The 15167-nt window shown below is 36.5% G+C and overlaps 1 protein-coding gene across 2 annotated transcripts in view; it reads right to left on the reverse strand.

The window, feature by feature from the left end:
• RABGAP1 (RAB GTPase activating protein 1) overlaps positions 1–15167 on the reverse strand; it is a 139996-nt gene that overhangs the window by 89403 nt on the left and 35426 nt on the right. For both annotated transcript variants that reach the window (XM_019658789.1, XM_019658788.1), the window contains 6 exons: positions 14298–14472; positions 13100–13257; positions 4602–4712; positions 4164–4230; positions 3417–3519; positions 2302–2471 (listed from right to left, as the gene is read on the reverse strand). In XM_019658789.1, the coding sequence (XP_019514334.1) occupies positions 2302–2471; positions 3417–3519; positions 4164–4230; positions 4602–4712; positions 13100–13257; positions 14298–14472 (784 nt within the window). The remainder of the gene's footprint in view (positions 1–2301; positions 2472–3416; positions 3520–4163; positions 4231–4601; positions 4713–13099; positions 13258–14297; positions 14473–15167) is intronic.

Below are 15167 nucleotides of genomic sequence, written 5' to 3' on the forward strand. Positions count from 1 at the left end.
CTTAGTAGAGGTTTCTATTGTAATATGGAAACAGATAAACAAAATAAAACTAAATATATTATGTGCTATATTGGAAAATAACAGCCTTGTAAGTAAATTTTAAATATATCAGTTGGGGGTTTGGCAGTACCAGTACCAGTGGAAGAACGGGCAAACTGTAGCGTTAAATGGGGGTAGTCACAAGTAAAGAAGTAAATCTGAGCAAAGACATGAAGAAGATGAGTGTTTGAAGGAGGTGAAAATAGCAAGTGGTATCCAGGGGAAGAGCATTCTAGGCAGAAGGAACAGTTAATAGCAAAGGCCCTAAGACCATGGTTAGAGCAGAGGAAGCAAGCAAGAAGGAAGAATGGTAAGAGAGAAATTAGTTTATGATGCAACAGGCAGATCAGGTAGTGTTTTATAAGCCACTGTAAGGGCTTTGGCTCTTAAGAAGTAAAATAAGGTTAGAGGGTTTGGAGCAGAAAAATGATGCGATCTGACCTTAGGTGCTATGTTGAGAATATATCAGAAACAGGGAAATGAGTGAAAACCCTACTACAATAATCAAGATAAGAACAATGATTCAGATGAGGTTAACATAATCTAGGTGGTAAGAAGTGGTCAGATTCTAGATATGCTTTGAAAGTAAACAGAATTTCAAGACAGACTAGATGTGGGGTATGAAAAATAAAATAGAAAAATTCTTGGCCTAAGCAACTAATATGAGAATATGCCATGAACTGAGATAGTAAAGACAGACAGGTAGAACATTTTAGGGGTGGATGAATGAGACAATGAGAACTTTTGGGACATGGTAAATTTGAAATGTCCTGAAAGCTAAGTGAAAGAGGTGTATTTAAGCAGAAGGGAGCAATCACCTAGATCAAATGCTATTCACAGGTCAAGATGAAGACTCAGAATGACCACTAGATTTAGCAATTTAGGTCACTGTAAAGTTGATTTCTTTCAAGTAGTTTTGATACAAAGAAAAGCAAAAAAAATAAAAAAAATAAAAATAAATAAATAAATAAATAAATAAATAAATAACAAATAACTTGGGGCAACTTGGGCAAGACAAGCTAAATGAAAGTAACAGAGATTTTACCTGAGAGCATGGAGTTTGACTTTGACAGACTTCTAAAAATTGATACTCAGAAGACAATAACAGAGTCTCCATAATCTATCATTACAAATATCTAATACATAATCCCAAATTCCTAGGCAGACAAAGAAACAGGAAAATGTGACTCACCAGACATTAGAATTAGCAGTCAAGAATTTTTAAAGTAGCTATATTATAATTATGCTTAAGGATATAAAATAAAATCTGTTGAAAATAAAGAGGAAATTGCCAGAAAACAGAAACTATAAAACTATAAAAAAAAGAACCAAATGGGAATTCCAGAATAAAAAATGTGCAATCTGAAATTTAAAAAAAAATCATTGAATGGGCTTAACAGCAGATGGGACATGAAAAAGAAAGAGTCAAGTGAACTTTAAGACAGGTCAACAAAAAGTACCCTATCTGAAGAAAAAAACAAAAGATTTGAAAAAATAAACAGAACCTCAGAGATCTGTGTGATAACACCAAAAGGTCTAAAATATGTGTAACTGGAATCTCCTATGGAGAGAAGAGCAGGATGGGTCAGAAAAAGGGCTGAAAGAAATAATGGACCAGCTCTGCCTCAAAACTGTTAAAAAAACAAAAAACATAAATTAAAAAATTCAAGAAGCCCAGCAAATCCCAAGCAAGATAACAGGAAGAAAACCACACTTAAGCACATCAGCATTAAATGTCTGAAAGCGAAAAATAAAAAATAACTTAAAAGCAGCCAGAGAAAAATGACTCATCATACACACAGCAGTAACAATATAAATGTATGTGACTTCTCATCAAAAACAATGGGAGCAGGAAGACTGCGGGATGACATCTTTGAAGTGCTGAAAGAAAAAAACTCAACCCAGAATCCTATGCCCAGCGAAAATATCCCACTGGAACAAAAGTGAAATAAAGGCCTTTTCAGATAAAGAAGTCTAAAAGTTATGTCTTTAGTAGATCTGCACTCAAAGAAAAACTAAAAGAATTTCTGCAGGTAGAAGTTAAGTGAGGCCTGCCAGAAGCTTGGTTCTTCAGGAAGAAATGAAGAGCAATAAAAATGATAAATGGGTAAAATAGGAAACAAATTTTCCTCTTAATACATTTAAAGTACACAACTGTTTAATAAAGATCTCATTGATAGCATAGATTAATGATAAATCAGCCTCAGAATTGGTTTCTCCTTTCTTACCCATCCCCCTAATATTTAAAGAGACGTACAGTACCTGTTTTAGTTTCAAAAAGAAGTTTTCAGTAGTACTACGTTTGCTGAATGGCCAGAATAATCTTTCATTAGGTGAGCAAACTCGGACTTTTGTTTCTAGGAGAAATCGAACAGGCTCCTGTACTTCTGTTATTACCAAATCAACAGCTGTAGTCATAAACAGCACTTTATCTAGAGAGGGAGAGAGGCACATAAAAGAATGGAAACACATTTGCTTATATGATTAATGTAAAAGTAATTGCTTTTATTACAACTTTTAAGATATCTTAAGGTAATCCATTAATAAGAATCTAAAATAATCAGACAAATCATTGTTTTGAAAATTTGTTTTCTGTACTGAAATGCTTTTCTTGGGTAGATTCTCTGAAGTGGATTTAGTGAGAGCAGTATACAAGTACACAGTAAAGCTTATGAAATGTACTGTCAGGTTGTTTTACAAAAGTGACATATGACTTCGTTATGCCACTCTCACCAACACTGAGAATTCCCAACTTTAAAATCTTGGTTAACAATGGTAACTGTTTATATCCTTTATCCATTTATCTACAGTGCTATGAATACCCAAAAAAAAAAAAAAAGAAGAGAAAACAAATGCTCAGTAAGAGGCACTAGTTAAGCAAATAATTCTACATTTTCAGGATAGGATATTATGTAACCAGTAAATAACATTCAGGAAGAGTACAAAGTATCTTGAAAAAGGTTGTTTATGCATAGAAGGTTAAGCCACATAGGAAACTTTTCATAGTGGCCCCTTTAGAGTGAGGTTCTGGGGACTGTGGTGATTTTTACTTTTCCCTACACATCCTGTGAATTTTTAACCATATGTGTATATATTATCTCTCCACAAAAATAAATAAAATTTAGAAGTCTAAATAAATGCATATACAAGTAGAAAAAAAGCAGGGAAGGGAAAAAATGAGAAGAGAGAGAGGGAGAAAAAAATAAGTGGGGAAAAATGATACTTTGTCAAATTTAATAAACTGAAAGAACTATTCAAATTCTTTGGTTTCACCAGAATTAGATTAACACTGCAAACTTGTCCAATACATGGTCCTAAACTCTAGGTATCTTCTTAGGATTAAGATTTCTGTCCACGATGTCAGCAATCTGCACTACCTTTTGGAGTTTCTTCATTTACAACTTGAAAATGTGGGGATTTGGGATTCCAGCTCCCAGTGATAACATAAGACTTCCCATCTGAACTTTTGCCCATAGATTCCTAAAGAAAAGAGTAAAACAAACATTAATGCCAAAGTAAAGAAACAAGAGCTAACCCCATTTTGCTGCCTTTAAAAATAGGAGTTGCAAAAATGTAAGAATATGAAAGAGAATCAGCTATTTTAAGGAAAAAAAGGTAGGAGTACCTGAGAATGATTACAGTTAAAATTTCAAATGTGGCAATTCTTTATGTAATTGTTCCTGCAAAGTTACAATAAGTAAATGCTTATAAATCATACCAACTTCTAATTAGAGAAATTTACTACCTAAACCTATGTTGAATTCTTCTATCAAGTCAATGATTACTACATAAATTTTAGTTCTGAAAATATTTTCATGTAACAGAAATAATACTAACATCACCTACTTTTATAAAGCTCATGATAGTTTGCAAATAATCCTCTCACAACTTTTCTTTTGATTCCCAAATCAACCCTACATGATAAACAAGAATTATTCACTATTACAGTCAAGAAACTAGTAAATAGCAAGTCAGTAATAAATTCCCTTATCTTTATTTCTTCATATCTTACAAGAACACCTTCATAAATGTGCTTTAACATTAGACTCGGATGAGATAAAGTAAAACAATCTTCACTGAGGAAACAGTTTATAATCTAAAAAAAAAACCAAAACAATCCTTACCAAATCTAGTAAGTGCATGTCACTGTTTCGTACATCTTTTCCTGGGCTAAGGAGAAGACCAAAACACCTGCAAAAAAAGAACTGACATAAATTTGGAAAAAAGAACACAAAAAAGATGTTTATATTAGGTCACTTAAAAAAATTCGTATTGATGAAAAAAGGACACATTAAAATTATCAATAAATTGTCATTGCCAAAATAATTACTTCTTTGAGATAAGCAAATTCTATGCCTTTGATTATCACATAAAGTTGGCATATCTGTGAAAGATTTATGGGAGATAATTGAAAGTGAATGAAGTAGCCAATTCAATAACCAAAAGAATTTGCAAGTACAAAATATTCTGCAAGTACATGTTTGAAGATAGTATATGATTACTCCACTGGACTGATAAAAACTAAAATTTATATTTAAGCTAAACTTACAAAAAATGTTTACCTTTCAATGGCAAGTTCTTTATTAGTTGTTTGTTGCACGTTGATGACAATCTTCTTATCGATGCCTTGGCGTAATTTAAAACATTGTCTGTCCTTATCTTTAGGAACTGCACTGTAGAACAACATGTTTCATTAATTTTGCAAAGTATTTTCTTGTGACATATACTAGAACAATTTTTGCTATGATTTAAAAACCATAACCAAACCATTTCTGTGCCTGTTTTTCAAATCCTAACAAATTTTAAAACTATCATCTGCTTCTTGATGTGAAAATATACCACTACTGTATGTAATCCACTAAACTATTTGTAAAAGCTAGAAAAACCACTCCTCTGCCCCCTAAAATGGGGCCTTTTTCTTTTTTGTTGCTGTGAAAATTAAATATTTGTAAAGCACCTAGCATGGCACCCAGCACATAGCTGCTCAAGAAGATGTTAGTTTTCTTTCCTTTCTAGTCACTGTTTTTGACAAATAAATTATTATTGCCTTATTTGTTTAAATATGTAAGATTCTTAATCATAGATCCTTTGCATTTCAAAACAAGGTGCCTTCAAAAAATCGTAAGAGATGAAGAAGATACTGCCAACAGGAAGCTGTTGCCTAATACTTCCTTAAGCAGTGATAACCTAATTGTAACCCTGGTAATACAAGCATACTTCATTTTATTGCACTTTGCTTTATTATGCTTTGCAGCTACATTTTTTTACAAATTGAAAAACTGGTAACCCTGCTTTGAGCAAGTCTACCGGCACCATTTTTCCAACAGCATTTGTTCACTTTGTGTCTTTGTGACACATTTTGGTAATTCTTGCGGTATTTATTTCAAATTTTTTCATTATTATTATATATATTACAGTGATCTGTGATCAACAATCTTTGATGTTACTACTGTAATTGTTTTACGCCACCACAAACTGCACCCATGTAAGATGGTGAACTTAATCGATAAATGTGTGTTCTGACTGTTTTATCAACTGGCCACTCCCCCATCTCTCTCCCTCTCTTCAGGCCTCCCCAGTTCTGAGAGACAATACAGTAATACCTTGGTTTGCGAGCATGATTCGTTCTGGAAACAAACTACTTGTATTGCAAGATATCGCTCGTTTACCACGGTAAAATGTATTAGAAATGTTTGCTCGTCTTGTGGAACACTTGCAAACCGAGTTACTCGCAATCCAAAGTTTTACTATATTAAAATTAGGCCAATTAATTGCCTGTACAATTTTCTCTAAGTGTTCAAGTGAAAGGAAGAGTCACACATCTCTCACTTGAAATAAAAAACTAGAAATGATTAAGCTGAGAAAAGCATCTCGAAAACTAAGGAAGGCTGAAAGCTAGGCCTCTTGTACCCAACAGTTAGCCAAGTTGTGAATGCAAAGTTCCCGAAAAAAATTAAAAGTGCTACTCCAGTGAACACACAAATGCTAAGAAAGCAAAACAGCCTTATTGCTGACATGGAGAAAGTTTAGCGGCTGAAAAAAAAAAAAAATCAAACCAGCCAAAACAGTCCCTTAAGTCAAAGCCTAATCCAGAGCAAAGCCCTAACTCTCTTCAATTTGATGAGGGATGACAGCGGTGAGAAAGCTGCAGAAGAAAAGTCGGAAGGTGGCACAAGTTGTTTCATAAGGTTTAAGGAAAGAATCCGTCTCCATAACATAAAAGTGCAAGGTGAAGCAGCAAGTGCTGATGTAGGAGCTGCAGCAAGTTATCCAGAAGATCTACTTAAGATAATTAATGAAGGAAGAGTCACTAAACAACAATTTTCCACATAGATGAAACAGCTTTATAGTGGAAGAAGGCAGGTGCCATCTAGGACTTTCATAGCTAGAGAGAATTCAATGCCTGACTTCAAGCTTCAAAGGACAGGCTAACTCTCTTGTTAGGGGACTAATGCAACTGGTGACTTCAAGTTGAAGCCAATGCTTATTTCCAATCTGAAAATTTTAGGACCCTTAAGGATTATGCTAATCTACTTTCAGTACTCTATAAATAGAACAAAGCATAGATGATAGCACATCTGTTTACAACATGATTTACTGAATATTTTAAGCCCACTGTTGCAAACTCTTACTGAGAAAAAAGATTTCTTCAAAATTATTACAGCTTCCGAAAGCCATTAAAAATCGTGGCTTAAGTGTAAGTTTCTGGAAAATGGATAGACAGACACAGATATAGCTGTAACCAAAACATTATGGGTGATTTTCTCTTAGTATGATTGTCTGTATTCTTCTACTTTTCTATAGTGAACAGATTTTACTTGTAATCAGAAAAAAAATCATGAGTTGTTTTATTTTTAGAGTGATGCTGTGGGGCTGCACGGTTTCAGCCATTCATTCTGATTTATCTCGGATTCACTGAGCAAGAGGGGAGAACATTTGGTTAGTTAACATCCCAGTCAACTACATCATCAATAAAATAGAGCTTCTAAGAGTACCTACTGTAGAGAGAGAGAGAGAGAGAGAGAGAGAGAGAGAGAGAGAGAGAGGTGAAATGAGTTAATCCACGTAAGAGCTCGTAGCACAGTACCTGGCAAATACAGCTGCTATCCGAAACTATCAGCTGCTATTACGATTATTACGATTCTGGCTACTGTTGTAGTTGTTTCCAATGGAACAAAGGGGACAAACAGTAATGGAGCTCCAGGCTTAGGGAAGGACTGGCACAGCCATGAGTATCCCAATGTGGGCAATGACGAGGACCCTCCAAAAGGGAAGGTCATAAAGGTCACGAGGGTAAATATAGGAGATGTCACAGAGGACTGGAGAAGGGTACGAACCAGTTATGTGAAGAATGGCGAGAATAAAGCCACAGAGGTGGGGGACAGGCATGGGTGGGAGAGATGCCAGGACTCAAGGCTGCCCACACTTCCCACTCTCAGGCTCTGTCCTGGGGTGGGATCAATATTGCACTTGGGGGTAAAGGGGATCAAATATATGGTGATGGAAAGAGAACTGACTCTGGGTGGTGAACACATATTGTGATGTATAGATGATGTATTACAGAATTGTACACCTGAAATCTATGTAACTTTGCTAACAACTGTCACCCCCAATAAACTTTAATTAAAAAAAAATTATTACAGCTCATTGACAATGCACCTGATCACCCAAGAGCTCCGATGGAGATGTACAATGGGATTAACGTTGTTTTCATGCCTGCCAACACAACATCCTTTCTGCAGCCATTGGATCAAGGAGTAATTTCAAATTTCAAGTCTTAGATTTAAGAAACACTTTTCAGGGCCGGCGGAGTGGCACGTTGGTTAAGAGCTGGCTTGGGATGTCAGAGGGTCCCGGTTTGGATCCACATATGAGGGCCAGTGACACTGCCCTCTACAGCTAAGATGCTGAACAACAGCTCAACCTGGAGCTGGGCTGCCGTGAGTCACCAGCGATGGTGTAGGCTGCAGCCCCTGCTGCAGTTGGTTGCCGTGGGCTACCGTGTGTAGCCAGCAGCCAGCATGAGCGGCCAGCAGCCGCCATGAGCGGCCGTCCAGAAGCCGGCGACTGATCTGCCTTGCCCGGGAAGAGCACAATGATGGTGCCAACTTGGGCCAGTGAAGCAGCGTCCTCAACAACTAGACTGAAGAACAAAAGGACAGAAATTGTCTGTTCCCCTTCCCCCAATTCCCCAGTGCTGTTCCCATCCCCCTATTCCCCAATAAAAATCTTAAAAAAAAAAAAAAACTTTTCATAAGGCTATAGCTGCTACAGTGATTCCTGACGTAACTGGGCAAAGTAAACTGAAAACCTTCTGGAAAGGCTTCATCATTCTAAATGACAGGATTGGCTCATCCAGGGGTCGGCAAACTGCGGCTGACGAGGCACATGCAGCTCTTTGGGTACGTTCCGTCTCAAAAGTTTGCCGACCCCTGGAAGAGCCAAGCCTGCCCCTCACAACAATTTAAAAATAATTCAAGAGCCATAAATATATTTTTACATAGTCACCATTATGTGAATAATATCCTTTAAAATTTTTTTAAATGAAACTATGATAGTTTTATTTTCATTTTCAATTTTACTTCAGAGCCTGTGGCTTGCGAGCCTCAGTTTGCTGACCCCTGGAGGCTTTTCCATCTCAAAAGTTTGCCAACCCTTGTTCTATAACATTCATGATTCAAGGGATGAGGTAAAAATATCAATATTAACAGGAGTTTGGAAGTTGATTCCAACCTTCCTGGATGAATTTGAGGATTCAAGACTTCAGTGGAGGAAGTAACTCCAGATGGTGGAAATAGCAAGAGAGCTAGAATTAGAAGTGGAGCCTGAAGATGTGACTAAATTGCTATAATCTCATGATAAAACTTTAATCGATGAGGAGCTGCTTATGGATGAGCAAAAAAAGTGGTTTCTTGAGATGGAATCTACCCTTGGTGAAGATGCTGTGAGATTGTTGAGATGACAACAAAGAATTTAGAATATTATGTAAACTTAGTTGGTAAAGCCGTGGCAGGGTTTGGGAGGACTGATTCCAATTTTGAAAGCAGTTCTACTGTGGGTAAATGCTATTAAACAGCATCACACTCTATTAAAGAAATTGTTCATGAAAGGAAGAGTCAATTGATGCAGCAGACTTCATTGTTGTCCTATTTTAAGAAATTGCCACAGCCATCCTTTCAGCAACCACCGCCCTGATCGGTCAGCAGCCATCAATATCAAGACAAGACTCTCCACCAGCAAAAGAATTATGACTCGATGAAGACTCAGATGATGGTTAGTATTTTTTAATTTTTAGACATAATGCTATTGTACACTTTGACTACAATATAGTGTAAACATAACTTTTATATGCATTAGTACACCAAAAAACTCATGTGACTTGCTTTATTGCAATATTCACTTTACTGCAGTGGTCTGAAATGGAACCTGCAGTATCTCTGAGGTATGCCTGTAACTATAAAAATAATACTAATGATATAGTTTAAGTCAGCCTAAGGGAAAAGTGGAAAATATTCTTAAAATGACACTTTACCAAAATAATCCTCTAGTCTCCCACACGCCACTTTTTATAGCTCCGTGTTCTCAAAGACAAGCATCTGCCTGAGGCAACTGGCCGACATGCCGCAAACCGAAGCTGTACCCTATTACTGTACAACTTCAAGATCATGTCAACGGAAGATCATAGAAAGGGCTGCAGAAGAGCTTGGAGTACCCACTCAAAAAGTGGCTCTGAAGAAGTAAAACTAGTTTGAAGCTCACTGAGATTAGAAAATCAAAGAATCTTAGCAAAGCAGTCTAGAAATGACAAACACGTACAAAGAAAAGCTTCTGCATACCAAACTGTTAAATAATTGTGGCTGACAGAATTTTCACCTACAACGATATAGACGGGTCTCAATTTTCAACTGATAACAGACACACTAGTCTCTACGTTCTGTGGATGCTGAAGCATAAACATATAGTTGACTTTTTTTTTTAATGAAGTTGAATGTTTTATTATTAAACTTTCTTGTTTTCCTGCAAGGCTGTTGCTTCAATGTATAAAAATAGCAACAGGAAACATAGTATATTAAAAATTAAGACAGTATTGTCTGTCATCTGACACTGTAACAACTAACAAAAACTTTTCTCCACTGCTAGTTATTTCCAATGGAAAGGTCATTAAGTATTCTGAGCCAAATCCAGATGCAAAGGTAAGCAAGTTACAATATTATATAAGGCTTAAGATAATGTTTTCCTTGAATTACACTAATTTTTATAACTACATTTTACCACAAATAATTTTAGGAATTCTGAATATTATAACTGTAGCCTAACCTAAAAATCAGAGTGTTGTGAAAAAGTTGCATACTGTGTTTATCTGTAATCATTAGAAAGTTAAGGAGTATTTTCTTCCAGTAGCACTGTTGTAGTTTCTTTTTCATTGGTATTACTAAAAACCTGCTATTTCATATCTTCTATCAATCACTAATTTAAGACAACTATGCTAGGTTGTTTCGTACTATAATACTTAATTCAGGGAGGTTCCATGTTCACTCCTCAATAGACTTTATGTACTTCTCATGTTTCTTCATTTGTTCATTAGTTCATCCAGTTCTGAAGGGTTACTCATTGTCACATTGAGCAGCCAGCCATCTTCATGACAAGGTCTGTTGACAAGTCCTGGATTTTCTGCAAGAGCTTCATTCATTTCAGTTCCTCTCCTGATAGAGGAACATACAGTTGACTCTTGACCAACATGGAGGTTAGGGGTCCCAAACACCTGCCCCCCACCAATGAAAATCCTCATATAACTTAAATTGGCCCGTTGCATACATGGATTCCCAACTGTGGATCAAAAATACTGTTTTCGGTTCACAGTTGGTTGAATCCACAGAGGCAAAACCCAGGGATACAGAGGGCCAATTGTATGATTATTGAAAAAAAATCTGCGTGTAAGTGGACCCTCACAGTTCAAACCTGTGTTGTTCCAGGGTCATCTGTAATCTCATTTCTCAGCAATATTTAAAACAACAATGGGAATAAAATTGTCTATAGTGTCCTGATTTTGAGGGCAAGGAAAAGCCACCTTAACAAGAAGCAGAGTGTAGCATATAAGCAGTGAAGTTCAGTTCACTGAGGTCAGGGGGTCTAGATTATATTTCTGGTCTTGTCATTGTATCATTGAATGAATTCAACCAAGTTATTCACATTAATCCCTATTGTATAAATTAAGAACTGAGGTCCAGGCTTAATTTTCCTGGATTTTTCTTACATATAAAATAAGGATAATATCAAATACCCAGCCTATCTAACAGAGTTACTTGGTTGATTACATAAGACAAAAAAGAAGGGCTTTGAATGGTATAAATGAAAATGCTCCATCTTCCTAAAGGCTAAATTGAAAGGCAGGTTTCTATTTTTAATAATGTAAGAATTATACTTTTTCAGGAATAAAAAGAAGAGCACTAATCCTTGCCATGGCACTTTGCCTATATTTATGTTACAGCAGAACCATACGGTAGAATCACTGGATAAAAGGAACTGCATTTGACAAGTTCAAATTTGACAAAGGTAGGAATACTTTTCACTGATTTCATCACTATTTTAGGTTGTACAACACTACTTCCTACTATAAAGTACAAACTCAGTGAAACCATGCAACAAAAAGAGAGAAAAGCCCTAACAACGTGAGAAGCAAATCTGACCATCCAGGAATTGTATGTATAGTATCTCCTTGGTATGAGGGTGACGAGAATCGAGATGTTTACTTGTGATCATTCTACCCTGAATATGCATGACTTCAGAAGGAAGAGAAGTTATGGTAGTTCTTCTCCTCTGATATCTCTTAGAAATCTTTCCTGTTCATAATTGGAATTTACAAACTGGATCTATACAAATGCCTTCAATAAGAAAAAAAGTCTCTAGTTAAATAACTTTATTTTCTTGAAAAGGAAAAAAATTATTACAAAGGTTATACGGCCGAAGCGCATGCCACAGAAAGTACCACACCACAGCATTGCTGCGAACAGAAATATAGCTCAAGAGAAAGCACAGAGCAGCAGCCTCACACATCAGTGTACAGATCAGAGCAGCTGCGCTGCACACTAAATTGGCCACCAGATGGCATGACAATTCCAAAGTCTTTGAAGGGAGACCAAAGGTTATAGGTATTCCAAATGAACCAGTCACTGTGCCTTTTAATTTCAAAGCAAAATATTAGAAATCATTAATAATTTGAAGTAATTTCACTTTTCCCATTTTAAGAAGCAGTTACAGAAGAAAGAGACTTCTATATGCAACTGCCAATTACAATCCAAAGAAACACCCATTTTGTGATATGGGCTATGGAGAAAAAAACAAAAACCCAGTGACCTTGCAACCATAATATTTTATTTTCAAGTTAGGAAGAGTCTTAAGAGTGTAGCCACCTCATTTTATAAGTAAGGAAACTACTACCAATACATGTAAAGAAACTTGTTAAAGGTCACACTGTTAATAGTAGCAATAATTAAACTAAACCTAACTTAATTTTTATTCCAGGGTTCTTTTCACTACTCAAAGAAGTACCATTTTACTTAAAAACCCAATCCACTTCTTTCTGACATTATAGGCAAGGTTAGAGTTCATACACAGGCCTCATTTCTCCCCTTCCAATGTGTTCAGATAAACTTTAGTGGTAAAACTTGATTTTAACATCCTTAAGATCTTTAGAGTATTAAAACCAACCAACCAACCCAAAACAAAACAAAACCTCTGGTAAAACAAACACCTATAAATCCAGCTGACTTAGCTTCTGTCATATTTTATATCAGCTGTCAGACAATTATTCTGAATCTAAAAGGACATAATAAATGTGACATTTTCACACATGATGTTTTAAAATTCTTCAAATGTGGCCTCTGCAATTTGACCTATTACTTTTCCTTTATCACTTACATTAAAAAAAAAAAACTACCTACAAAAGCACTTTATAATAGTACAAAAGTTATATAATCTGACCTAGAGTTTCCCTTGAACCACAGATAATATAGCATGTTAATACAATCTCAACAAAAATGAATGAAATAAGATGCCCTACCTAAAATAACCTTTACCGTCATCTTCTTTTATTTCTAAAGACACAGAGAAGGTAAAGATGTCACTGTCAGGAGTCTGGGGTGCAGCAGTGGCTGAAAGTGGGGTCTGCTTGGCAGAACGGCGGAAGGCAGTGGCAAAACTGTAAAGTATCCGGCTTACCTACAACCAGACATGGAAGGAGACAGGCTGTTATCACAAGAAATAAAACACTTTTATTAAGGCTGAAGGTTACTTACTTTGTCAAAAGGAGTAATCCTTTTTCCCCATTGATTTCTTAACTATCTAATTTGTTAGGCCTATAAAGCAAGCAATACTAAAAGGAATTTTAAAAAAGAAATGGCTGTGTGCACTAGAAATCCAAGAGAAAAAAATGATTTTCTGAATATATTTATTGAAAGAAAAAAAGATTTCAGAAGTTTAGCTCTAAAAAAAAACAGTTCTCAAGCGTGTCATTGCTAGAACCAAGATGCCTATCAAACCCAATTAGCAGCAGCCAAATTATACTCTTAGCAACAAGGGTTTGGTTAACCAAACTTTTAGTTTATTCAAATTGCAGCCCATTATTCAAATCAGAATGGCATAAATAAAAACACTAGCAAAGAGGGCTGGCCAAGTGGCGCGTTGGTTAAGAACTGGCTTGGAACGCCAGCTCTGAGCAGCAGGGCCCCAGTTCGGATCCCACACGAGGGCCAGTGACACTGCCCTCTACAGCTAAGATGGTGAACAACAGCTCGACCTGGAGCTGTGCTGTAGTGAGTTGCCGGCGACGGCATAGGCTGCAGCCCCTGTTGCAGTGGGCTGCCATAAGCTACCGTGAGTGGCCGGCAGCCAATGTGAGCAGCGGGCAGCCGATGTGGGCTGCCAAGAGCTGCCATGAGCGGCCGTCCGGTGGCCGGCGACCGATCTGCCTCACCCGGGAAGAGCGCAATGATAATACCAACATGGGCCAGTGAAGCGACGTCCTCCACAACTACAGTGAAGAACAAAAGGACAGCAACTTGTGTGTTCCCCTTCCCTGATTCCCCAGCACTATTCCCCTCCCTCAATTCCTCAATTAAAAAAATAAAAATCTTAGAAAAAAACACTAGCAAAGAATTTCATTTTGCATATAAGGACCATAATAAATACTGTAATCATTTCAACACAGTGAGGGTACAGGTTAAATTTCTCTTGCAGACAGTAATTTCTGAAGGACTTACAGCTTCTTGTATTTCACACCGGAAGACGTGTATCCTGAAAAGCTCTGCATTGTAATGACTTTCCGTGAAAGCAAAACAGTCACTCTCAGGAGTTCCGTCATGCCCTCTGACACAGAAAAGGATTTTGTAGATAGGGTAGTTTGCTATTTCAGTGTTTGTCTGAGGATCTAAGAGTCTACACAGAAAAAAAGATACAGAGGAATTATAGACTATTTTCACACCCATATTATTATTCAAGACTCATTTTTCTAGCAAAAAGTTCATATAAACCTTTTTTGGTATGCTATTCATATTAATCTTAATTCTTGAAAATTAAGTCATATATGTATTCCTGAAGTTACTGATTACATAATACCATGGTGTTAAAAATTATATAGTTCCATGTTTTAGGTAGGCAATCAGTAAAGCATAAACTATATTAGTTAAGTACACGTTTCTTATACAGTCTGTAAATAAAGACTAGATCAATATGTAAATTAGCTACCAAATAAATCACTGAAGTGATTTATCTCCTAAAAAAGTATGTCATCTGCTTTATTATTTAAAAAAATAAAGAGCTGATGTGTTTGTCATAGTGAAATGTTATTCTGATTCATGGGAAATAAGGAGAGACTGTACCAAATATTAACACCTCAAGAATAAAAAATGATGTCATCATTGAAAATCAAAGGGATGTCATTTGTTCAAAACTTTATTCATTCAACAAATATTTATGTGATACCTATAACATTCCAAGCTGTTCTGGGCACTGAAGACACAACTATAAAAAGGACTAAAAAGGGCCGGCCGAGTGGCACGATGGTTAAGAACTGGCTTGGGACGCCAGAGGGCCCCGGTTCGGATCCCACATATGAGGGCCAGTGACACTGC

The sequence above is a fragment of the Hipposideros armiger genome, unplaced genomic scaffold (genome assembly GCF_001890085.2).
Source record: "Hipposideros armiger isolate ML-2016 unplaced genomic scaffold, ASM189008v1 scaffold_290, whole genome shotgun sequence".
NCBI classification, from domain to species: domain Eukaryota; kingdom Metazoa; phylum Chordata; class Mammalia; order Chiroptera; family Hipposideridae; genus Hipposideros; species Hipposideros armiger.